Here is a 26273-nt window from a genome sequence, read left to right on the forward strand (position 1 = left end):
ACAGGTATTTTTTTTACTGTAACATAGCATGAACTCTTTCAACACTGCAGACTTGCACACAAGTCTAGGAAATACAACTTGACTTAAAACTGCAGACCGTTAAGGTAGTATAGGAAAGATACAGTAAATCCATTCAGAACTACCTTTTGTAAAAAAAGAAATTAAAAAAAAAAAAAAAAAAAAAAAAAAAAAAACTCAAGGATTTGTGGTCGAGAATGTCTGTGCCAAGTTTCATTGCAATTCTGTTAGCTCTTCTCTGAGACATGCATCCTCCTGAAGGTGTAAGAGATGAAGGGAGTGCTGGATGTCTGTTGGCTGTTTTCAAATACTGCTGCACACTAATAACACAACCAGTATTCGGTTGTTCTTCAGAGTACTATAATCAGAAAGTGTTTCAGTCTACTGGACTGGAAAGCAGTACCTAGATTGAGCTAAACCGTACTAAACACCAGTGTTGTAAAGACAATGAGAACCATAGCCATAGTTTTTGTAAAACCCAGACAATGTCAGTAAAAATCTTTAAAATGAAATGGCCTTGAATATAGACCAATACAAATATGATTGTCAAGTACATTTATCTGTACAAACTATTGTGGTAACTAAGGGAACTTCAAGTTCAGCAACAAAACTTGGAAATAGAAATGTTTCTATTTTTGCAGCTTGCTAGTATACACTATGCTTCTCACTGCCAGTTGCTCACTGTTGCCAGCAGTAGTAGCCAGTGTAGGATGCTCCTTACAGTATTGGATGAATACAGATTTTCTGAGGAGCCAGCTGTGAATCACACAGATTAAAATCAGTTTGACTGTGAGCTTTGGTATATTGAGCTGTTCTACACATTAAACTGTTTACAAATAAAACAGAGTGAAACTCAAACAAGGATGAAGCATAAGGTCACAGTTATGCAATGCTAAATGCTACTGTCTAATCCTTTTTCATCCTCTTAATGTTGCTAACCAGAAGGCACCCTATTACACTTTCCTGTAACTTTACAATCAGTAATTAAAGTGTATCATTCATCCAGACACTAACCCTAAAATCTCAGCTTAACTATTCAGATCCAGTACCTTTTTGTCTGACAGGGGAGAACTATAGTTTGCAAATAACGAACTGTATGAAAACCCAAACTAGCGCTTGTCTGTTTGTCATTAATCCGCCCGCCACTGGTATTGTTCAGACCTGAAGATTGTTAAAACAGGACTAGACTAGACAGCATGCAGTTACCAACACCACCAAGGCAGCACAAAACCAATGAGCAGATGAGAAGGTGAAGCATGTATGGAAGCTACTGGAAACCAAGATCAGTACATTAGGTCTATAAACCAAAATATTGTTCCACTTCCTTAATCAGAAGGTCTGATACCATTTTGTTTGCAAACAAACACATTCGTAAGACATCCCTCCATCAGTATTTAATAAACTGCTGTGTCTATTTGTCTCCTGCGTTTGTAGTCTTTAATTGTAAATGGAAGAGACAGTGGACTACTGAATATGACATGAATTGGCTTTGTGTAAACTAAGCACTATGTAAACACTAAGGCGAACATGTTTTGCCTGCATATTTCTGACAGTGGTTAAACATTTCGCTAAAGTTCTAAACATTTAATTGTTTTTAGTTCAAATGTTATCCAAGAGTTAAACATTGTTAGCCAGTAGGTAATATTTAAGAGCTCAGGATTTATTTTAATGTATTTTGACAATATCTTTCTCTAAATATCTGTGCAGAAGAAAATATGGGAGGGTGTATTTCTGTAAAACATAAATGTATCTGACTGTAATCCATTAAATAGGATCTCCTGAATTGTATGCCCTACATTTCCTCTTTATTTATTTATGACAGAGTGTGACAATCAGTTTCGTAAGTGACCTGGATTGCTGTAATTTTTATTTCAATGGATTACTGGTTTAGGAAATTGAAAATTAGCATAGCCATTCTTTGTAGGACATAACTTTTCTGCAATGAATACTAGACAAATCATTTTTGACACAGGCTTTGGGGAAAAAAAAAAAAAATTGCTACAAAAAAACTGAACACAGGATAACGTGGCACCACAAGTGTTTGTAGCATTTTCTTCAAGGTGAATGAACAGCAGAATGGAAAGTACACACTTGCCAATAAAAAGTAAACTTGATTTTTTACAGTTACTCAGCCTGTACTGTTCATGAGCTTATTTATATAGCCTTGCCCTACACTATGCCCTGGTCACCTCAAAAGAGCTATGGTTTCGTAGGACTGTTCTCAGATTAATGTGTCCAGTTAAAGTTGTTGAATAATGTGTAGTCGCACTACAAGTGGGCAGTTGTATTTGACTGCCCACACCGTATGCCTTTCTAAAGGAGGGGTTGTAACAAAAACACGCATACAATGAACATGTTTCAAAGCATGATTTTATTGTAAGGCGAACACCTGAGCAACTCACACACAGTAGTCCACTGTTCAGTGTTGATGTGTGTGGAAAAGATCAGTGAACAAAAACAGGGTTTACTATACAACTGCAGCTGCCTGCACTTCTCAATCCATTTCATGCAAACAGACAAGGCAGGAAATGAAGATCTACTATGTGTAAGATCCTTCAAATAACTTTATTTTATTTATATTTTTAAACATCCTAAACGTCTACTTTAGTCCATTTCCAAATGGACTTTGGAAGAAAGCTTTGTCGCAACTCAAAGTAGTATTGTAGTATTCTAGAAATCCTCTACAAACTTGCATTGGTCATCCCAATTCCTTGGCACTCAATTATGTGGGTGTCTTCATTAGAGTCCTGATCCTCTGCCTTGGTAACTGTAAATTTAGCCTGGGGGGGGGGGGGGGGATGAAAAAAAAAAAAAAACACACAATCTTATGAGCACTAGTACAACACGAGGAAAGAAAACCATTCTTTCAATGCCCACTTTTGACTTAAAGTTTGTGACAACTCCATCCTCCCATTTGAATTAATGAAGCCACATGCAGCACTGACCCCGTTTCAGGTTTGCCCACAATATCAGGGTCTACTATATACATTTTCTCCTGGATAGATCCAGATTGCAGTTCAAAATGACAGAGAAAGGAATCCTCAGCCAGGCACGCTCCTCCACACACTCACCTTTGTTAACTGCTCTGCAACATGAATGGCAGTCTGGGTGTGGAGTGTTAGAGGACCTGTCCTTATTCGTGACGTACCATTTGCTAATGCCATGAAGATAATCATCTATTAGTAGGAAAAAAAAAAAAAACACATTGCATACATTAAGATATTGTACATGCAAACAAAGCAGTAAAATGAAAAAACGTCAAAACCCATCCAAATAACATGAAGATACGATTTATCTGTCCAAACACTTTAACTATGAATAATGTTGAAACATCTGAGGATGTAAAATTATGAGATAAAGAACATTTTTTGTGGACACCCTTCTAGGTACAGAATGGCCCTAGTTGGTTTTGAGCAGATTAATCTGGACACTGATTTTTGGTATTGCTGTAATACATAATGTCCAGTATAGTTGAAGCAATAATATACAACATTAGCTTGGTTGTGAATTCAATAAATCTCTTACTTGGTCCTGCATGTATTCATCTACACAACCGTTGTGTCTTGTATTCCTCAGTAGCATCTCGGCTGCCTCGCACCCAACCTTATCGGCATAGACACCTGAAAAGAAGAACAAATAAATTATTTTTTTTTTACTTTAAATTAAAAAATCGATGAGGAAACACAGGATAGGAGTCTGGTAGATGATAAAGGAAGTTAAAAAAAAACAAACAAAAAAAAACAAACACACACACACACACCCCTAATACTGCCCTCTACAGGCAAAAGATTTCCTTCAAACCCTATAAACGTATAGGCATTGTGGCCAACCTGTTCCACTTCCTTACTCCTGAACAATTGCATGGCATAACAGTAATGTTAACTATTTGGAGAAACCCCAAAAGGTGTAGTAAGGTGTTAATCCATTTTCTACAGCTTCCACACTCTTATTTGGCCATCTGCTTTAGTTCAGCTTTCAGCCTTATATTCAAGTTCAAGTACACCTTTTACAGTTTTAACCCTTTCAGGACAAAGCATTTTTCAGCAAGATGCTCCCCGAGGACCAGTTGTTTTTTGGCTGAAGTAGACTCTCTTCCTACAAAAATTCACTAAAAATCAATGTTTATACAGTAGCATCTTGCAAATGGCATGCTTTTTTTCAGAGCACTCTGGGCAACATTTTAAAGTATTTAGAAACCATATCAAAATTTGTTATGTATTCTGCTTAGAGATACATGTTGTTCTATGACCCGAGGGACCTTACAATACTTCCTGTAAGTTCTGTTGAATATTGATGTTTGGGTGGATTGTTTCACCATAGTGATTGCAATGACACAACACACGTTTATTCTCAGGGTCTTTACAAGCAGTAATGGACACTACTCGATTTATTTTCTCAAAATAAATATTGATAAAGTAGTTAGTCATTTCATTATCAGTAATACAGGAAAAAAAACGTACCTCATACATTTAGTTCATGAAACAGTATATGCTTATAGCCACTCGTTTCTTGATAATTATAAATGTTGTAAAAACATAAATATTAAAACACGAGACAGAACAAATGTTCTAATAGAATTATAAGTCAAATACATCAGATTGACAGCGTTTCCCCTTTTTTGTTATCTCTAAACAAGTTTGTTACGTTTTGTTTCTGCTTTTGACTCTTTCTGGCTGCTGTAAACAGTCACTGCCCTTTAGACACTAAATGCTCCTCTCAGTGACATCACACGAATAAAAAAACTAACATGAAGTGAACATCAGTCCCTTCCCTATCCAATGATGCATGTTTCAAGCCTGTACTGCAAAGTACAGTGGCCCTGTAAGTCATCAAAACACAGTGCTTTTTTTTTATCTCGTTTACACGATCTCGATCCTAGAAGCCCACTTCAGCATGATCGTTTTAACAAGATCCTAGTCCTTAAAGGGTTAATACTTAGCAGTATTTTGGTTATGTGAATTCAAGTGAGAGAGTGCAAAACATGATTAAAAAACTGCTTATGAAACTCACCCTTTTTCCCTAGTGCAGAAGCAGCAAAAACACAGCCTGTGGAAGACTCTGCAATCAGGCTATAATGGGTTGGGGGGGGAGAAACATGTTCTGGTTACTGAAACTATTTTTGAAATAGGTAAAGAAGAAATTAAATATTTTTTTCATCTCATGCTTGTAGCTCTGAAGCATAATGGCTACATAGTCTCATACAATATGAATAATATGTATAACTTCAAACACAGATAAATCCTGTCTATGGTACAGTACACCCTGTTTATAATGAACCTGTTGGGGTCCAAGCGTTTTGTTCATTATATTGAAGGGTTTGTTATAGCGAAAGAACAATCAAAATGAACGATAAACTGTTGGGAGTAAGTTAATGAGATGAGATTGTGACTAAAAGTAGAATTACATGTACCTGATTGTCTCATGCATGCAGTTTTCTGCCTTTGCTTTATCTTATTCGTTAAAGAATTAAAACGCAGTACAAAAAGCAAAAATCCCGAACTGAAGCTTTTATATTCAAAATCAATCTGACACTAATCTTTTCAAAGTGCACCAAATCTAAATCCTACGTACAAGTATCCCAAACCAAGCTTTTATTACAGATCAACCAGACATGAAAAGTTCAGATCCTCAATTTCTTTGTTGTTCTTTTTTCTTTGATCAATTTTTCATTGCCGATTGTTGAACAAGCCAAAAAAAAAAAAAGTGCTTTTTGACAACCAATATTCACGACAGAGAGATGACTCCTTTCTTCAATCAATATAGTTTCCAGCTTTGTTGCACATAATTATTTTCATTTCGGATGCAGTTACACAACGTGTATTATTTTACTGAACACAAGAGTTGACCTCACTGCGGAGGCAGCATGCCGTGTGTACAAACGGGGATGTTGACAGCGTGTGTTTATACAATCTTTTTTTAATTTGGGGTCCAGGGGCCAGGTCCATTATAGCCGAAGGTCTGTCATAATGAAGGGTGTTATAGCAAGGGTGTACTGTATATAGTTGCACTTGGATAAAAGGATCAAAAAGCACCAGCTGAACTGTTCCGTCACCCCCAAAAGTAAGGAAGACGACGGTCTTCTACCAGACAGTTATTCCACAGAATTTAGCACTGTCAGCCGTTCTGAAAATTATCAAAGGCACAAACAAGGCAACACTGTCTTACCGGGTTATAAAATGACTTAACCAATGTATTATTTAAACTGACCAGCTGCCAGGAACGTGTGCAACCAGGCTCCTGCTTAACACGCTCTGAACAGACTGCACTTATCACAGCAGGAGTAAGTATCAGGGACAGGGACTTGTTTGCTTCAACAGCTGTCTCCTGATCATTTAAAAAAACAATACCCCATAATTGAGGGTAGTTCTGAAACCCAGGCGTGCTGCATTGCCATTACAGGATATTGTGGGTCTGGACTGCGGCTATTAAAATATCAGGATTTACTACTTACATGATTCCATTCCCATTCCCAAAAGACTCGTCTTTCTTCTCCCTTACAGCCTGGATATTAATGTAAAGGTCTTTGATCTCTTTCCTGATGTATCGTACAGCTGCTGCAGACATGTCTTTTGCAAGCTAAACAATTAAAAGAACAACGAGGACTCATCATTTGGAGAGCATGGGTTCCCCGTATCTAAATGTATACTTAGCGGAGTTCTTTAGGCAGATGGGTAAGTTAAGAAAAACAATAATACATCCACAAAAAAATATACTGTGTAAACAATGAATTCCATATACGGATATTCGTAAAATGTGTTTATTTGATATTGTACAAAAAAAATACACATTTACTGTATCCTTAACATAACTGGTACACAGGTACTCATGTGCACCAAAAAATAAAAAATTGATGACTTCCATATTGTTTTTAAGGTGCAAATGCATACTGTCAGTACATTTTTATGAGGAATGCATTTCATATATAGGCAGCGAGGGTGCACACGCTTAAAATGTCAAGCATATTGTGTTACTGTGACCCATACCTGCCTAACCTCATGATTTTCTATTGCGTCTCAAGGGCTCTGGGATCTGTCAACGATCTCCGGGAAACTGTATTATCGCTGACCAAAATTAAATACCAGTCTCCATATTTCACTTAAGGCCAGAGGGTTCTATTTCACTAAAAAGTCCATTCCTCCTAGTGCTATCAGTGGCTGCTTCAAGGTTTTATTTAAAATAATAATAAATAAATGGAGAGCGATAAGTGGAATCACTCCAGTTCATAACAATCATTTTGTTTTAATGGACACTTGAAACAATCAAATGATAGCAGGGATTTCGACTGAGCTGTCCATTCAGAGAAAAAGGATGTAGTTACAGGGAGTGGCATTGTGAAAGCTCGCCGAAGCATTGCTTCCCAAAGTGCAGTGTCAATGTTTGAGAGCCACTGCATTTAAGCGCCAGTTTACTTTAGCATTTTACTAAAAAAAATACATTTTTCCCCCTTAGTTATAACCTTCTATAAATACTGTTGTGCTGTCGAGCTGAAGTGTTCAACAACACTAATAAAGTGAAGAAGTGTTTTGTTTTTTGCTTTTGTATCCCCAGGGCTGGAATTTGATGATAGCTATTGAAATACTGAGAAGGCGTGATGATTTATTAAACTGTAATATCTGGACTCTTACTTAAAACATTCATAGACTACTGTCGTTGACTCTGCACTGCCATTAAGCAATGCTGCTTGTGAGTGTGGGTTTTCACATGTCAACATTTAAAAAAAAAAAAACATTTCAATCCCGCCTATCTGTCTTACACCTTTCTGCTCTGATGCATATTAATACGTGCAATATGACCACTGAAGCCTTTGATCCTAAAAGTGTGGGTATGGGTGGGTTATTTGACTGCTCCAGACCCAATGAGAAACTATCATCATCACCATCTATGTGTGTGTGTGTGTGTGTGTATATATATTATATATATATATATATATATATATATATATATATATATATATATATATATATATATATATATATATATATATATATATATATATATACACACACACACATATATATTTTTTTAAACAAATGAAACTTTTCTACAGGCGCCAGAATTAAACACTGTTCGCACTATATGAAGTACCCTGGGCTAGAAAACACCTTGATTGTTGTACGCACATGCAAACATGTACATTTTAAAAAGGGATAAAGAATTTCACTCTGAAGACACACTGCCTCCATATTCCTCCAGACTCTGACAGTCAGCTTGTGCTAAAGAACAGTCTGTATGTACAGCCACCTCAATCATACAGTATATCCCAGTCACTGGGGACAGACACCCCAGCAGTGGAGACTCAGTACTCAGTATCATATTACGTTTTATATAAATAGTAATATTTTATAATAGTTTATAAATGATTGAAGTCATGTACACAGAGCAAAAGCAACACAATGTGTTTTTAATCGTGCCCTTGTTTGGATGGACCACCTTCTTAGGGGTTGAGGGAGCCCTGCAGTGCCTATGTCCATTCAGTCCTAGATACCCAGTGCACCCTGTTTGAGACCAGAATACTCAGTCCAAGCACCAAACCATGAATAAGGCTAGCAGTGCAATAACCCATGAAAACCCAGCCTGTTCATCATGGGATCAGTGTCAGGTGTGTGCCCTGCGCAACCCTGACTCCTTACCTTGTGAGGCAGTACCCCTGCAACAAATGCTCTTCCATAGATCTTTGTGATGGTGCCACGCTCTGTTAGGGTAACAGGAGTAAGCTGTTTCACTGGGTTTGTTTTCACAATAATTTCTCCACCTCCCTTGGGATAGTAACCTCTGTGATAAAAGAAATATGAAAGCATGAAACACATCCTAATTCTGCTGCGAGGCTTTCCGTCGTGTCAGTACTGTACATTCTCAGTTCATATATTATATAGCTTATCTAGCTATGATAGCAACACCAACAGTATATCTGCAGTAACAGTCCTTGGCCTCTACATCTCAATTCAATGATGGCTTCAGTCGTCTTTTATTGCAAATTCAGGAAATTATAATATATATGTTCCTTAAACGTTACCGCATGTTTGCAGCTGTCATAGCAGCATCAACACGTACCTCATCTTCAAATCACAGTCAAAATTTACACCAAATCTTTCCGCCATTGGCTTGAACACCTAAGAGACAAAGGCAATGTCAGTCATTTAACAATGTTCACCTCACTGCATACAGCATAGTTTATGACACATTACCTGCACATTTCAAGAATGAAACAGTACTGTGAACCACCCTGTAAGAACCTAAAACATCCCACAGCTCTGTACAATCATGAAAATAAATTAATCTATCTACTGTAGTCTGCATTCACTTCCTGTGCTACAAGCACTTTATCTATTCCAAAACTCAAGTGCAGCACAGAACACAAGCAGTTTTTAGTTCATTGTTAGCTTTTCTGCTGCTATACAGTGAATGTTTGTCCAGTTTCTTTGAGTTACCCGAAACAAAAATAGGCAGCTTCCTAATCATTATTTACACATAGAACAAAAAAGCAAGCTACGCTCTCAACAAGTGGTAACTAGATTCATAATACCAGAGATCCAAGTCTCCAGTTCTGCAGGGACGACAGCACGTGTACAGCCCTTACCGTTAAAGTGTAATCTATCTGGGGTGCCATCTCTGCATTGGTTCCTCCTTTCAAACAGAGCACAGAAGGAGAGTCTGCAAACAGCACACACGGCAGGGACACTTGCATCAGCAGAACTACACTCCTAAGAAAAAACAACAATTTGCATTTATAAAATGTTTAATATTAAGAATGTTCTTAAGTTATTAACTTTGCATATGTGAAATATAGGTTTTAGCCCTGGTTAAGAGTGTGTGCAATACATACACACATACATGTACTGTGCAAGACTAATATTTTGTTCACGTTAAATGTGTTCAAAGTCCATATAGCTGAAATTACACTATGTAACAAAATTTTTGTTCCTGGGTAGTAAGTGTTATTTCCTAATTGCTTATGCCTCAGAAGTATAGAAAATGTCTATTATTCCCCACAAACTTTGCTTTTGTGACCAGGACAGTGATATTTCAAAATATCACTATTTCCAATGGGAAAATGTGTGTCTTTTCGTTCACATAAAGTCAGAAAAAAACAACATATGAATCCAAATTAACATGTATTTATACTAAAGTAATACAAAAATGATTACAAAAGATTTAGAAGCGAGTAGTTTTTCGGGATTTATGATTATACTGTATTTACAGTCAAAATTTACACTTCTAAATCTTTTGTAGTCATTTTTGTCATTACTTTAGTACAAATACATGTTAATTTGGATTCATATGTTTTTTTTCTGACTTTAGTGAACGAAAAGACACATATTTGCCCGTTTTCCTATTGGAAATTGTGATATTTTGAAATATCACTGTCCTGGTCACAAAAGCAAAGTTTGTGGGGAATAACAGACATTTTCTATACTTTTGAGGCATAAGCAATTAGGAAATAACACTTACTACCCAGGAACAAAAAAAAAAAAGAAAAAAAAATTGTTACACTGTGTTATCTTTGATGAACAACTGAACTAAACCCGACACCACCAGTCAAAATGAAACAGGCTTCTGTGAGAGACTCCAGTTCATTGGCCGAGGCATTGAAGGTGGTTTTGGTTGTTTTCACAATGCACTTCACAAGCCATGTAACTCGTTATTGGTGTGGTCATTTAATTAACATCTTACAGTAGTTAGCCACCAAGATTTGCTTTGCTATTTAACATAATTTAGACATTAGAAATGAAAAATAATATGATTACTACTGCTAAGTGTTTCATCATCTATTGGAGGCTACAACAACGCCCTTTATCCAGCATTCGAAGAATAAAGCAAAAATGTGTTCTTGATACCAGAAAAAAACAAAACAGAAAAGTTTGAGCAGCATACCCCTGCAGTGAGGCATCCAGGGCACCAGCAGGTGCACGCGCTGCACAATATTCTACATGTAAGCTTTTTTTTTTTTTTTTTTTTTTATTCACTCATGTCAAACAAAGCATGTTAGCCAAAACAAGTATACAAAACCTATCACCATATACAGGTCACAATACAATAGTTCTCATGGTCCGGATGTGAAAAGACATTATTTATGGTGGTCTATTTTGTTATATCTTGAGTTGTTGTGTTCTTTTTCTTTTTTTTTTTTTTTTTTTTTTAAAAGAGCTATTTGGTAGAGTGCAAGTAACTACAGTGCCGTGAAAAAGTATTTGCCCCCTGTCGGATTTTCTGCATTTTTGCACATTTTTCACATTGAATTTGGTCAGATCTTGTTGTGGGTTGTAGTAGTATATAAAGGGAGTCTGAAAGAAAAAATGACACCAAAGTTTGGTGCTTCTTTCATTTGTTTGGTGCACCAGGTAACGAAATGTGCAATCTTCAGGTGTGAAAAAGTTATTGCCCCCCCCCAGTTAACTCACCACAATTAAATGGATAATTAGGGTCAGCTGTTTGAATACCTTGGTTAATCAGGCCTGATTCAGACCAGCCCTGCCCAAAATACATCTAACTAACTTTGGCCTTTACCACCAGAGTGAAGTTATCAGCACACAGGTTCTAGAGGCACATCATGTCACGATTAAAAGAAATTCCTGAAGACCTCTGGAAAAAAGTTGTTGATGCCCATCAGTCTGGTCTGCTTTGCTGCATCAGGACCTGGACGACTTGCCATCATTGAAGGAACCATGAATTCTGCTCTGTATCAGACAATTCTACAGGAGAATGTTAGGCCATCCATCTGTGAGCTGAAGCTGAAGCGCAGCTGGGTCATGCAGCAAGACAATGATCCGAAACACACAAGCAAGTCTACATCAGAACGGTTGAAGAACAAGAAATTTTAAGTTTTGGAATGGCCTAGTCAAAGTCCAGACCTAAACCCCATTGACATGAAGGAGTGGGCCAAAATTCCTCCACGGCGCTGTGAGAGACCGATCAATAACTACAAGAAGCGTTTGGTTGAGGTTATTGCTGCTAAAGGTGGCGTAACCAGTTATTGATTCTAAGGGGGCAATTACTTTTTCACATAGGGGCACTGGGTGTTTTAGAACTTTCTTTAATAAATAAATTAAATAAGTATCAATTTGTGTTATTTCTTCACTCAGGGTCCTTTTTATCCAATATTAGATTTTGGTTGAAAATCTGATAACATTCAGTGTCAGAAATATAAAAAAATACAAAAAATCAGACAGGGGGCAAATACTTTTCCACGGCACTGTATGTATTCATTTTAATCATGTAAGGAAGTAGTATTATTTAATTCACAATAAATAATTATTTCACACCTGCTTGCTTGCCAGTATATAAAGAGAAATTTATAACAAACAGCAAAACGGAAAAGACTCTGCGTCAGCTGTCTCTGCACAGGGAGAACTGAAGTAAAGAACTGTTGCAACATGATACAAATGAGACATGCCGAGATGTTCATAATTAAGGCATGGAGTTTGGTCATTATTAGGAATACTGCTTGGAATCCTATGTAACTTGCTGTACACAGTCCATGTCGATAGTATAGAGTCTCACGCTGAGAGTTGGGTTATGCATTTGATGCCTTTCAAGTGTCCTCTGAAGCCATTATCTTCCTCCCATCAGTGGTCATTTGCTTCCGACCAATTAGAAGTGGTCTTCTAGGGCGTCTGTCATTGCTTGAAGACGAGTGACACTTGTCCTGTAACCGAGTTTCTTCAACAAAAACTTTTACAAAACGTGGATCCTTATGCAATGGTAGCGTCTGCATGTATGTGGACTTAAGCGTGTAAGGTACCTGAGATTGTATTATCGACTTGTATTATTGTTACTTCTGTGTAGTATTTGCAATGTTTTCATACTACAGCTGAGCCTTACCCTGCAGTTTTGGTGTCTGCTGTGTAGTCACCTCCCTTGATTTTACCAGTTGTTAAGGTTATTTGCGTGGATCCCACTTCTCCCCCTTCAAGCTGCCCAGCACACAGATCTCGGACCAACTCAAGCCCTGAGAGATGTTGAGGCCTAAAACAAAATCAATCAAATCCATTTACCTGAACACAGCACACATGTCAACGAATTAGAAAATTACTAAGATCTTATTAATGTTACATTTGCATAGTTAACCTATGAAAAACAATCACCAAACTCAAAGTCAGATATTATGTCAAATTCTTCATGACGTTGTTTAAGTTTGACTTGCAGATAAAAACATTTTTAGAAAACAATTTAAATAAAATATATTTCAGGTTTATGTGCTCCGCAGCTTAAAAAAATAAAAAGCAAAAACCCAATACAGCATAACCAAAAATTTTGATCGACATTTCTGTCAATATGAGGGCTGTAAGAATTTTTGGAAAAAAAAACAAAAAAAAAAACGTTGAAAATGGGTTATGTTTTCAACATGCCATGTGCGTGGGAGTTAACAAAGGACCAGATGGAGAGAAAGAAAAAAATCAATTAATGTAATATATACTATATTACACAAAAAAAAATTATACGTTTTTGTTTCTGAACTTGACAAACAAACTTTCAGCCCGCTGCGGTTACAGACTGTGAATATAGTGGGTAGAACAGCAGGTAAATCTACATTTACAAAAGTTGGCCTATCCTCTTTGTCATCTCATTCACACAGCCCTGCGGTTTCTCCGTTTAGGCAAACGGATGTACAGTCATTCCAACCTTGGTATATGAATGATGTTGTTATCCGGATATTGTATGGTTATAAACATTACTAACCGTACGTAAACAGACAATTAGATATTGTCAAATGATTTATGAAATAGTTATAAATGCATAATTTACCTCAAACCTGGGGTACTCCTTCCAGCCCTCACATTGTTGATTTTGATAGATGCGCCTTGGATGCAACTTAGTGCTGCCGACACACGAAGGATCTGCCCTCCCTGAACAAGCAATGATTATCATGAAATTATGTTATAAACCGTTAATTGAAATTAACAAAACTGACTGTTTAAAATACATATATTCTGTGCAAAGCTTACCCCCTCCATTACGCTTCCATCAATTTCAAACGTTGTTGCGGCCATTTTCTTAAGAAAAATAAAATGTCCAACGAACTTTAAATGTTTTTTCCAAACGCAGTTCAGAACTCTTTTGCAGTGATGACTCAAGACAGAACTATATTGTTGTCAGTCACTCACTCATCGAGTCACAGCACGAGTTGATCGCCGGGTTGCAGAATCAATGAACAATGCTTACGAACTGCTTGCAAACCCACCTATCGTTTTGGCCTCCTTCTTCCACGGTTTCGCTCTTTGCCTCGAATTGATATAGAAAAAAAGTTGGGACTTTACCCAACTTCTTTGTGTAGTTTTACTTTCTTGTGCGAGTTATTCACTTTTGTTCGCAGTAGACAGCTACTCAGATCCGCATCAGAGGTAGTTAAATGGACTGCGCCATATTAATACAACGAGACCTGCGCACTAGAGCAGAGCGAGTTCCGGCTCCTGCACAAAGAAGTGTTTGGGTAGTGGTAGTAGTATAGTTACAGTCTTTGTGTTGTCACCTGCACTTCATAACAACCAGGCCATCTCCCTTGTCTTCCCGTGAACTATATACAATGTGTTGATGTTTTCCCTTAAAGCTGCAATCTCCCATAACAATGTTAAGTTCTTCCATAATTTAGCATCAAATCCGGTTCCATTTTATTATATCCCCAAATTGGGTTTTAGCAAATAGTTTTATATATGGTAATAGATCCAACTGTGATCTAATAGCTGTCCTGTATTACTCACAAGCCACATAGCCAATAAATTTGGTGCAAACAAGGTGTTGCATTGATATGCCATGGCTTGAATGCAGCCTTGAGTGCCTTCTTAAAACAGAGGAGATGGTCAACAACTCATAGTAAAAAACAAAACAAAAAAACAAAACAAAAAAAAAAAAACAAAAAAAAAACTTTTGGGGGTTTACAAGGGGAGGAGTTATTACACCTTGACTGTAACGTCAGAACTTGAATCTTATTACAAAGACAAGCTTCTGCATCACAATTCAGTCTATTAGCTGTAAATGCATGATACTTGTGCCCCAACATGTCATCATATCAAACAAAGTTAAATAATACTTTTTGAATATTAACCTCTAAACAATCTCAATCTCTTGTCTTGTTCAAACACCTCATGCAAGTATAGCAGTTTTTACATGAGTGATAACTACCCCTATAGTTGCATAATTTACAACACATGCATGAGGCAGAAGACATCACCTGTTCATTAAATATTTAAAAGCCTATTGTCAACAGCAGATTAATATCGGTACAGCATGTGTTTTCCAGTTTGAGCTTCGGGATTGTAATAGTTGTATAAATATAGCACCACATAGACGTGTTTTTCATAGTTATTCTAATAGCAAAAGTAGTGAATGCTGGTTTTGTGTATATATTTTCACTGTGGTAAAACGTTAATTGCTAATGCTGTAAATTCTACAACTATGTAGGCAATACTGAAATTACAAGATCAATCAATAATAATAATAAGATGAAAATTATAATACCCTTTATTGTAGCAATACATTCAATTGCCTGCTATCTGCACTCACTATAAGTTTATGTTCCAAGTCACAACTCTAGCTAGGTTACCAGCTCAGCATCAATGGCTGGAACTTTCACCAAGGCTTTCTCAGCCACACAAACCGCATCTAGTTTTATGATACTGTAAACAAAAGAAAAGACTCTTGCTTTCCTTAACCACTGTCTCTCGGTTTGTGATTGGTCTTTGAGTAAGGTGCGTCTATCTGTCGTCAGTTCCGGATTAAGATGGCGACAGTGACTGTACTGAGGTGTTCAATCAGGTTTATGGGACGCTTGGTAAGGTTAAATTGAAAACGGGGTTTTGTGTGATCGTGGGGAAGACAGCGGGAAATCGCGCCAAAGACACGGCGCATAGTCATAAAATGCAAAATGCATGAGGTTATATTGTACATGCAGACCAGAGTTCTTACTCAGCTGAGTAGCACTAGTCGTAGAGGTTAAGTAGTCAGTCCTACCTGTATAAAAAGCAAAATGCAAGATCTGTGACTACTAAATAAAATATGTGATACAGTGCAATGTTTTATATATATATATATATGTGTGTGTGTGTGTGTATATGTATGTGTGTGTATATATATATATATATATATATATATGTGTGTGTGTGTGTGTGTGTGTGTGTGTGTGTGTGTGTGTGTGTGTGTGTGTGTGTGTGTGTGTGTGTGTGTGTGTGTGTGTGTGTGTTCCAGACGACGACGGGACTGGTGTGATTGGACATTATGCCTACAGCTGATTTGTTTTTCTTGTGAATATTTCATTGCACCGCAGCTATGCATTGTTAAAAAATAGTAAACTCATGTATACGTAGGCGTGGTAAATGCTTCGTTTGCGATGTCCTTGGTTTGCACCAGGCACCACATGCTGTGTACAAAGGAGAAAGGCACAACGCATTGGTCGATTTTATACACTTCCTTTGCATAACTCAGTCATTGCAAAAATAATAGTTGGCAGGATTGTATTATGCGTCAAACCAGATAGATGCACATAGTGGTAGAAAGATATTCCTTCTGCTCCCGAGAGAACACCAACATTGTAGTATGTTTTCTAAAGAACCGATCGATGTTAAAGTGGTTGGTGTTTTATATTGTAGTTTTTAACCCTGCAAATTAGATATAGGTTATGTCAAGCAGAGTTTGATATATATATACACACACACACACATACACACAAAGTACATTTATATATGGTGATTATTAACATAGACTAGCATACTGTACCTATCAATTGCAATTCAATTTCTCTTCCTGTTTTAAAGACTATAACAGTAATCTGTTTGTTTTTTTTTTCATCTGCAGATCTGTGCACCCCAATATAAATCCTGCAGTAGAGGACGGTTCATTAGATCTGAATATATCCTAAATAAACCCTCTCTAAAGATTGGCCAGCAGAGAAGGTTTTTCAGAAACACCCCTGGTAAGCAGCTTTGCAGTTGAAATGACTATGTTCTGTTTAATCACCTGAACAATTGAAATTTAGTATTACATTTAAACCTCTAAACGTTAACGTATTGGTGCTGTTTGTATCATGAATTTGTGTATAACACTTTCTACAGCATTCAGTTGCATAGGGAAAAGATTTAGAAGATTTATTGAATATGAAATAAACGTGGCTATTTTGTGCACTTATTACTATATAAAACACTAAAGCGTAGACCTATATTTGACCTGCATATTTTGGACAAAGGTTAAAGTTCTAGGCAAAATTCAAAACGTTTAACGCTACTTTTTACAGTTGCTGCTGGACAGGTTCTGCAGTTTAAGCTGTCAGATATTGGAGAAGGGATTACAGAGGTAACTGTAAAGGAATGGTAAGCTGAAACATTGTTTAAAAATAATTTAAAAAAACAGAGCCCATGGGACTGTAGTGGAACAAAAAGTATAATCTGTCATTCCTTTTAAATAAGGAAATAACAGCTTTTGTGTCCATGTGCATGTTTTGGTTTTTAAGCTCACAAAATCTGCCATTACTTTTAGTGAATAAGGAAAAACACCAAGACATTTTTTTTTTTTTTTTTAAAACCTGTTCAATATAGAGACACTGGTCAGGGATTCCACTAAATGAAATGGTAGTTTGTCCTTGGGTTGTACAGTATTTTAGCCACTAGGTGGGGCTATAACCATAAATAATGGAGTGAGTCTAATTTGTTTTGAACAATTAGATGTTTTTTTCTTTGATAATTGTTGGTTAATTCAGGTTTCATTGCTTTTAAATATGTTATTTAGGAAAATACTTTAGTAACTTTAAAATGTGTGATTAGCACTATATTAAATTAAAGATATCTCTCAGGAGTGAAATAAACCTTGCTACCCATCCAATGACCTAATCAATATTCTACAGTAGAATGTTAGTTATCAAGCCTCGTACATGGGTTTCAACTGCACAGTATCCAGTCATTTATGTTATGGTAAAAATATGCAGTCATTTTATCTGACCTGTGTTTGTTTTGAGTATTTTTCCCAGCACCAATTTGAATGCCTTGGCCTGTGATACTCTCTGTTCCCCTTGCTACACACAGGTATGTGAAGGAAGGAGACACGGTCTCTCAGTTCGACAGCATTTGTGAAGTTCAGAGTGACAAAGCATCTGTTACCATCACCAGCCGCTACGACGGTGTCATCAGCAAACTGTATTACAATGTAGACGATACGGCCATTGTGGGCAAGCCTCTCGTGGATATAGAAACAGAGGCTGTGAAAGGTAAGAATCACATACTGCAGTGAAGGCATTTCAGGCAAGATTTTATTTAATGTGTGCAGCAGAAGAGCACGTCGGTGTTTTATTGCCTGGTTAAGTCGTTTTTGCCAATTTTTTAATGTTTATTATTATTTACACATCGTCATAAGATGTTCAGCAGTACTGAAATACTAAAATAATTATAATAAATGTTTAATAGTTTTAATAGTTATGGATGATTTATTAATACAAGTGTATTTATTATTATTATTTTTATTTTTTAAGTACACTTCTCAATTCTTTGTGTGTGCTTTGTAAGTCCATTGTAGATCTTCTGTCATTGTTTTTGAATTTGCTGCCCTGGAGTTCTTTCCTTGGCTTCCTCATGTAGATCACTCTACAGTTAATGATCGTTTTATTATAAGTATATTTAGGTTAACGATAACTAGAATCTGAAATGTTTAATCTGGAGTTTGTCAGCCCTGTGTTTGTTTTGCAAGTCCATGAGGTGACTTCCACATGCCACGAACTTACCAAAGCAACAAATATCTGCTTTAACAGACCCTGATTAGCACTGGTCTTGGACTATCTAATGTTACCTTAGTTAAGGTTGTCCAAAATTAGGGCTGATCAGTGTCTGTAAAACCATAAAATAAGAAAAAATACAAATGTGTTATGGTATCTGCTGCCATTATCTTACACTGTCCAAGTATCTATGATGTGTCTTGCCCAAAATGGTTAGCATAACTAACTGCAGTGAACCACGTTTCCGTGAATAATAATACAAATGATGCGTATTTGAATTGTATCTCCAGTTATGCAGCTACTTGAATAATAGCAGAAACATAGTATATATTTTTAGGCTTTTGAGAGTAGCATTTTCCTGCTATCGCAGGTTATTGATTCGTCTGTAACTAAATGCACAGGGATTATCCACTCTGTGAATCGCATCAGTGAATAATAGGGAATAATATTTTTGTCCTGCTGAGGGACTGAGTAGCAGCTTTCAAATTGGATAGTGATTAAGGTTAGAATTAAAGGTTTGGGTAAAATTGTGGTTTATGGTTCAGATTAGGTTTTATATGTAGATGCTTTTGAAGCTTAGCCGTTCCTGGAGCTTTTGCCTTGAATGTATGGATGACTCTTGATTACCTGACCTTGCTGTTAATTTCATGTGTTAATAAAAAGAGACCAATATGCAAAGCTACAAAGATAAATGAATAAACTTCTGATATCAGACAAGTCCTGCTCAAAGGCAGCTTTAACTTTACTGTGACCATTAAAACTGTGCAATGTTTCACCCTACACAACCTATACTATAATATCGCAGCACGTTGCTGAAACACACGTTGGCTTTAAGAATGCAGTCTTTGGAACAGAGTGCTCTGCATGTTAAGTGGGGAGAGAAGCAGTGTGAAGACCCTGCCCCCTCCCCCTGTGCTCTCACCTAGGTCTTATCTGTCTGGAGCACCCTCAGCTTTAATTGTCCCCCATTGTCTCTCCTTTTCCACTCATCAGGCTGGACTCTCGAAGCACAGACCAGCCAAGTGTGAGCTTGTTCCGCATCATTTTTTAAAAACAAAACCCCTTCGTAGTTCAGTGATTCATTTATTTTTTTACGAGCAAACCTGCTGGGAAGCAGCTATATACTGCACAGCAAATTGAAAGAAATCCAAAGACATTCTAAACAGAATACATAAAAATACAATTATTTTGCAATTGTCTCTGTGTACAATGTTTAAATAAAATGTATGATTACTTCCCATTCTTCATCTGTATTTGAACAGATTGTAGATTGGTGCAGAAAGTGCACTGCATGCATTAGACTAATAAAATCAACCACTAAGAAATTAAATGGCAAAGGGCTTCTCCAAACTGTTGCACAAAGTAAAAACAAATGAAATATAACAGCCTCATAAATCTCATTAATTACAGTGGCGTGAATAACATAAGGGGAACTGTCCCATTTGAGTTAATTTTAGGAGGACAGGATGAACAGAGAATTGCATCCTCCAAGATTCGGGGAACAAGCCTGTTATAGCAGTGCTTTTCTGTATTCTTTGAAGAAGGGATTAAGTTGTTGAGTTGCCCGCTGACCTTGAAGTCTGCGTTCAAAAGCTTGAGCTCAGCAGGGGGCCGAGACCTGGGCCCCAAGAGGAAACTTCTACCTGCAATCACAGCCTAACAAAGAGCTGTTACTGGAGAGTTTATTAAATACCCCACTGGGAGTCTGTAATGCGCTGTGTACAATTCCATCCAGCGACCCTCCATCAATAATTAAAAGAGCCGTCCGCAGCATACTGGAACAAAACTGCTTTCCAGACATAGCCGGGAAAGCTGAACGAGCATGAGATCATAAACCTTGGGAGAAATGGAAACCAAGCGCCCTGGTCATGCTGGCGAGATTCGTGTTAGCTCAAAAGATGGAGGTTTCACACACAACACTACAAAGTTAATAAAATAGCTGGCTACTGGTTTATTAATACAATACTGTTCACAAAAAAAATGGTTCCCATTTCGCTTTGGTGAGAAGACATCATCAAGCTCTTCATACCAATTTGCTCCCATTTTTTGATTAAGAAAAGCAAAGGTTTTAAGTCTTATCAAACTAGAAACCAACAACTTGTAAAGTTAAAGGCATAACCGTTGTGGTTGTTATGCCCAAATACAGTTTTTACCATTATCTTCTGTTTTTTGAATTGTAAGTGTTCCTGTGCAAGCTGACGGTGTGTCCTCTCTTTGTGCAGTGGGTGCTCTGGAGGAGGATGTGCTGGAGGCCCCAGCAGTGTCCCATGATGAACACACACACCAGGAGATCAAGGGACAGAAAACGATGGCCACCCCTGCTGTGCGCAAACTCGCCATGGAGAATAATGTAGGTTCAGACCTGACAGCCAGGGTTATTGCCGTTCAGTTTATTTGTTATCCAGAATACACAAAACTATATCTTTTACAATGGCCGAATAACAAAACAAATAAAATGGGGGTACTAATCGTTCTAAGGTCCTTTTTTAAGGCAAATACGTATTTTTTTATTTTAAGGAACAATAGAGAAAAACAGAGAACATGCATTATATAGAACATTTAACGGGTAAGAAATTAAATATAAGGTGTATACATGTAAAGATGTATACATGTAAAGATTGATGCAATGCAGAATAAAACAGCCAGGTTTTCTTGATGTTTACAGAAAGAGAGAAGAAATCAGTACCCTGACTAAGGAAGAACTTCAATACATGGTTAAACTTGTAAAAAGCTCAAAGAGCTACATTTTAGCAATAACTGCTCCAGTCCCACCATAAAACTGGAATCTCTGTATAGCGCTTCGGAGTTGCTAGGCTACAGCAATGAGTCGTGATAGATAGTGATGCTGCTTTTCAGCTGCGTGGCAGCGATGTCCTTTTACTGGCAGTCGTGAATCCTTTGTCTTGTGTGCGAAACAGATGGCTTTTAAAAAGAAAAAAAAAATATATTAAAAGATCATTAGTTAGCCGGGTAACAGGGTTGCTATGGATGCTGGAGAGATCGTAAACTGGATGATTCTAAGCGACGTGGCTAAACCAGGCAATAGTCGCCGAAGTGTTACAATTTCATAAGTGTTTCCATCAGTTTTTTTTTTTATTTATTTGTATTTTGGAAAGCCTTTGTCATGTGCTTTGCCAATATTGTAGAAGACTATACAAAGTATAACAACACCTTTTTTTTAATATACGGTACAAAATGATTTGGTGTCCATTCACAATAATGTCCATTTCAATAAATATGGAGTCATTATATTTGTTTATCTACAAGTATTCTTCTGCTGTACCATTCATAATAAAAGTATACTTTATTTGTATGTTATTTTGTGGGAATTTGTTGATGGTTGTATTTTAGTAACTGTTTGAGGGTTCATTCTTCTGTGATACTTGAACAGATCAAGCTGAGTGAGGTTGTGGGGACCGGGAGAGATGGTCGGATTCTTAAAGAAGACATTCTCAACTACCTGTCCAAGCAGACCGGGGCTATTCTACCTCTCTCTCCAACCCCAGAGATCGTGCCACCGCCACCACAGGCTGGCACTGCTCCCCCGAAACCGAAAGACAAGACGCTGCCCGTGCCTAAACCTGCTGTCGCCAAACCCGTGTTTACCGGCAAAGACAGGACAGAGCCACTGAAAGGTAAATCGTAATAGTGAAGGGAGGATCACTCAAAACAGCAGGCAATAAACTAACCTGATATACTGATATGTGTTCGTATTTGTATTTGTCAGCACATTGGAACTATTTAATTAGTTATCCTAGGATAGTCTTTCTGTAAAATTACTAACTGCTAAAAATTAAGTTTTTAATTTGTCATTAAGTTTTAAGTTATCAAACCCCCTCTGAGCACCATTTGGGGTTAATGGAGCAACCACCTGTTGAACAGCCTGGAAAATAATTCTGAAGTGTTTTTCAGGGTTTCCAAAACTGGGACTTCTGAAGTAATTGCACTGATATTATCAAACTAGTTCTACATTTGTGCTTTGTGTGTGAGAAATGCATGCTTGGCATCCCCGTGTCCTCAGTGCAGTCACTCCATTGCAGGCTTCCACAAGGCAATGGTAAAAACCATGTCTGCTGCCTTAAAAATCCCTCACTTTGGCTACTGCGATGAGATCGAGCTGACACAGCTGGTTAAACTGCGAGAAGAGCTAAAGCCCATGGCTGAATCGAGGGGTGTGCGACTCAGTTACATGCCCTTCTTTATTAAGGTAAAGCTGATATTTTGAGGTTTGTCATGAGAGAGCTGGCTTGAGCAATCACACATATGCAGTGAATCCCATGTATATTGCTAATTGCAATAATACCCTTGTATAAATCATACTACACTCTTTAAACTGTTTTTGTCATGCCGTCTAACGGTGCAGTGGATTAACTACGTTTAACAACTCAAGTAACATGTATGAAATAATAATTGTTTCCAACAGGCTGCTTCCCTGGGACTGCTGCACTACCCGATCCTCAATGCTTCCCTGGATGACAGCTGTCAAAACATCACCTATAAGGTAAATGAGCACAGTTCTTATTAGGTCTATGATTTCATTTTTTATTGTAAAAATGTTTGGCACCATTTTTTTTTTTTTTTTTTTTTTTTTTTTTTTTTTAAAGAAAGCCTGCAGTAAATACATGGCAAGGTAAATACAGACTCAAAGCTTTACAAGGGAAAGGCACCATTCAGCTCTGCGGCTTTAATACGAAACCCTTTCAAAGGTTTCATCTTGCTTTGATTTGAAGAGCCTGTGAAACGACCCTTGCACAATAAACGATTACTGTGAGATTCATTTTTTATTTTTTTTTTGGTACCAGGCTTCTCACAACATCGGCCTTGCTATGGACACACAACAGGGTCTGATCGTCCCCAATGTGAAGAACGTTCAGATGCTGAGTATTTTTGACATCGCTGCCGAGCTGAATCGCCTGCAGACTTTGGGAGCAACAAGACAGCTTGGAACCAGTGAGCTGACTGGGGGAACATTCACCATTTCCAATATTGGATCAGTAAGACGCTTCACAGATTCTTTCTAAGACTGCATTTTTTAATATAATTTTTTTTGTATTGTTTATTTTATTGGTTTTCATATATGCTAATAAATCAATTTAGTGACAGGTGTGTTATAAATGTATTAAATTATCAGGTATGGAGATTTATTCAAAATAAATGAAAACCAGATTGTAATTTTTTGTTCATTCGAGTTGTTTTCAAGTGCATCCATGTAGGGTTGTAAAGACCTAGTTACACAGTCCACAAAGACAACAAGAGACATGTGATTCATAAATCTGGAGACAGTATACTCTTAATGCACTGACTGTTGTCTTCCTAGATTGGTGGAACGTACGCTAAACCTGTCATTCTGCCTCCTGAGGTGGCTATCGGAGCTCTGGGAAAGATACAGGTTTGTTTTAAATGTTACAATGTAATTCAGTGCTTATTAAATTATTATGCATTCTCCATAGAGTGCTTTTATATAAGTGTTAATAATTCTGCCTCAGCTCGTGAAATACAGCTACTTGTTAGTTTCCAAATGATAAAGGTGAATACATTTAACACATGCTTGCTCTGTGTCCGTTTCCAGGCCCTGCCCAGATTCAATGCTAAAGGTGAAGTTGTAAAAGCTCACGTCATGAATGTCAGCTGGTCAGCTGATCACAGGATTATTGACGGAGCCACAATGTCCCGTTTCTCTAATTTATGGAAGTCCTACTTGGAGAATCCAGCCTCTATGCTCATGGATCTGAAATGAAAGGCACCAGAACTCTTGCCTCTTTGTAACAATGGATAAACTGTTACCAGATTATAATGTATACTATGTTTCTGCCCTCTGCTATCCACTTGTATTAATACAGTCTGTAGTATACAAACATACGGTTCTGCTAAAAAATATTCCAACTGACTCTGAACTAACATGTAGTGACAGTCTTCTTTGAGTGTTACTGATGGTACTTGTCATGGTTACTGTACAGTTATGAGTTGTTGCTGTGTCTTTTCTATATGTTTTCGATGGGATCATGTGTGTGTGTGTGTGTGTGTATATATATATATATATATATATATATATATATATATATATATATATATACACACACATACATATATATGCTTTTACGGGACAATGGGTATATAGTACAGTTAAAAGGCACAAGTCTGAATTTCAAAGACCACAAAACATAAATGGGAAGATCATGTTAAGTACCTAGATGGTAATTCAACATTTTAACAGATTGTTGTTGTAATCTTAATGGAAAGGTTTCAATAAAGTTTTAGTGTGTGAATGACTTGTCCTGCTCCTAATTTTTTCCCATTAGACTATTTACACAGAAATCCTCAGCACGGGAGGGGCAGTACTAGTGATTAGGGACCAGTTTTGGGCAGCAATGAGACTTACATGATATACAATTGTATCATTGTGATTATTTGCCTCAGGTCCACCTCGCAATTAACAGTCCCTATTTGCTCCCATTGACAGCAATATAAAGCCTGCTTCAATATTCAGGCAAGTGTTTAGAGTTAAGGCCACCATCAGCAGTTCCAGATGCACCAAAGTCTTCAATTACATCTCGAGTAATGGTAAAAAAAAAAAAAAAAAACCTAACCACCTGAAAACCTGGATGCAACAGTGTTACTCCTTTGCACATTTGATTTAAAAAAAAATAAAATAAAACCCTATAAAACAGTAAACTAGAAAACTAAAATAAACAACATCTTTGTCAAGATAATTGACAAATATTCTGATTACATACCATCAGCAGTAAGGCTACATTTTGTTGCCCTTTGACTGGGCTTATTAGCTAGATTTCACGGTAATCTAGAAATAAAACTAAGATGTACATTGGAAATGACCTGCCTTGCAATTGTGGACCATTGAATCATGCAAATGACTGTGGGTGGTTTACCTCCATTGAGGAAACATCAAATGCCATTAAATTATTTTTTACATTTCCCTTACTAAATGGCACGGGCTGGTATTGATGATAATCTAACTCAGAGGAATGCAAAGCTGTTTTGTTGGTAGAAATCAATCTTTATGTGCCATAGGCTTTACAATTAAAGTTAAAACCTGTTTTTTTTTTAAACTGGTAATAGAGCAGGCTTTGAGAAATGCTAAATACACAATACTATAATACTAAAGGCTAGATACAAAACACGTATAGAATACAAACCTGAATACTGATGACAGACAAACTCTTTGAGCATATGTGAGTGAGACCCGGCAAGTGCAAACCACCGTACGTGTGACAATCTGGTACCACAAAGAAAAGCCATTTAGCTCCAAAGTCTATTGTCGCTATTGACCTTCAAAAGCTTGAATGACACTGACCTTTTCCTTACCTAAAATGTTAATAGCTTATTAAATGCTCCGGGTCAGTTCTTTAGTTACCAACGTGGATATTTGATTGTTATCAAACATTTCGAACAGAGCAACTTTGATGTGAGTTAATATCAACTCTAAAAGTGACTGACAGCCAGCTGTGCAATAATAATGAAAAGCCTTCTTTCACCCCGTTGGTGAGGGGGGTCTGGAAGTATGTTAGTGACGTCACTGGAACGCTGGCAGGAGCGTTCCCTTTCTAAT

General features: G+C 37.3%; 2 protein-coding genes across 2 annotated transcripts; one reads left to right on the plus strand and one right to left on the minus strand.

Moving 5' to 3' along the window:
- Window positions 1-2372: 2372 nt before the first annotated feature.
- rtca (RNA 3'-terminal phosphate cyclase) lies at window positions 2373-14416 on the minus strand. The gene is made up of 11 exons (XM_041217724.1): window positions 13962-14416; window positions 13762-13862; window positions 12838-12981; window positions 9596-9719; window positions 9070-9128; window positions 8649-8790; window positions 6470-6594; window positions 5029-5087; window positions 3544-3638; window positions 3090-3194; window positions 2373-2798 (listed from the first exon to the last, which is right to left on the minus strand). The coding sequence occupies exons 1-11, from the start codon at window positions 14004-14006 to the stop codon at window positions 2700-2702; spliced, it is 1098 nt and encodes a 365-aa protein (XP_041073658.1). The 5' UTR covers window positions 14007-14416; the 3' UTR covers window positions 2373-2699.
- Window positions 14417-15710: 1294 nt separating this feature from the next.
- On the plus strand, window positions 15711-24972 carry dbt (dihydrolipoamide branched chain transacylase E2). The gene is made up of 11 exons (XM_041217662.1): window positions 15711-15784; window positions 16804-16921; window positions 17240-17315; window positions 18024-18205; window positions 20929-21056; window positions 22098-22341; window positions 22747-22913; window positions 23130-23207; window positions 23509-23700; window positions 24024-24095; window positions 24276-24972. Exons 1-11 carry the CDS (start codon window positions 15734-15736, stop codon window positions 24441-24443), a joined length of 1476 nt encoding a protein of 491 aa, XP_041073596.1. The 5' UTR covers window positions 15711-15733; the 3' UTR covers window positions 24444-24972.
- Window positions 24973-26273: the final 1301 nt, after the last annotated feature.

This window comes from Polyodon spathula, chromosome 18, assembly GCF_017654505.1.
Source record: "Polyodon spathula isolate WHYD16114869_AA chromosome 18, ASM1765450v1, whole genome shotgun sequence".
Lineage (NCBI taxonomy): Eukaryota > Metazoa > Chordata > Actinopteri > Acipenseriformes > Polyodontidae > Polyodon > Polyodon spathula.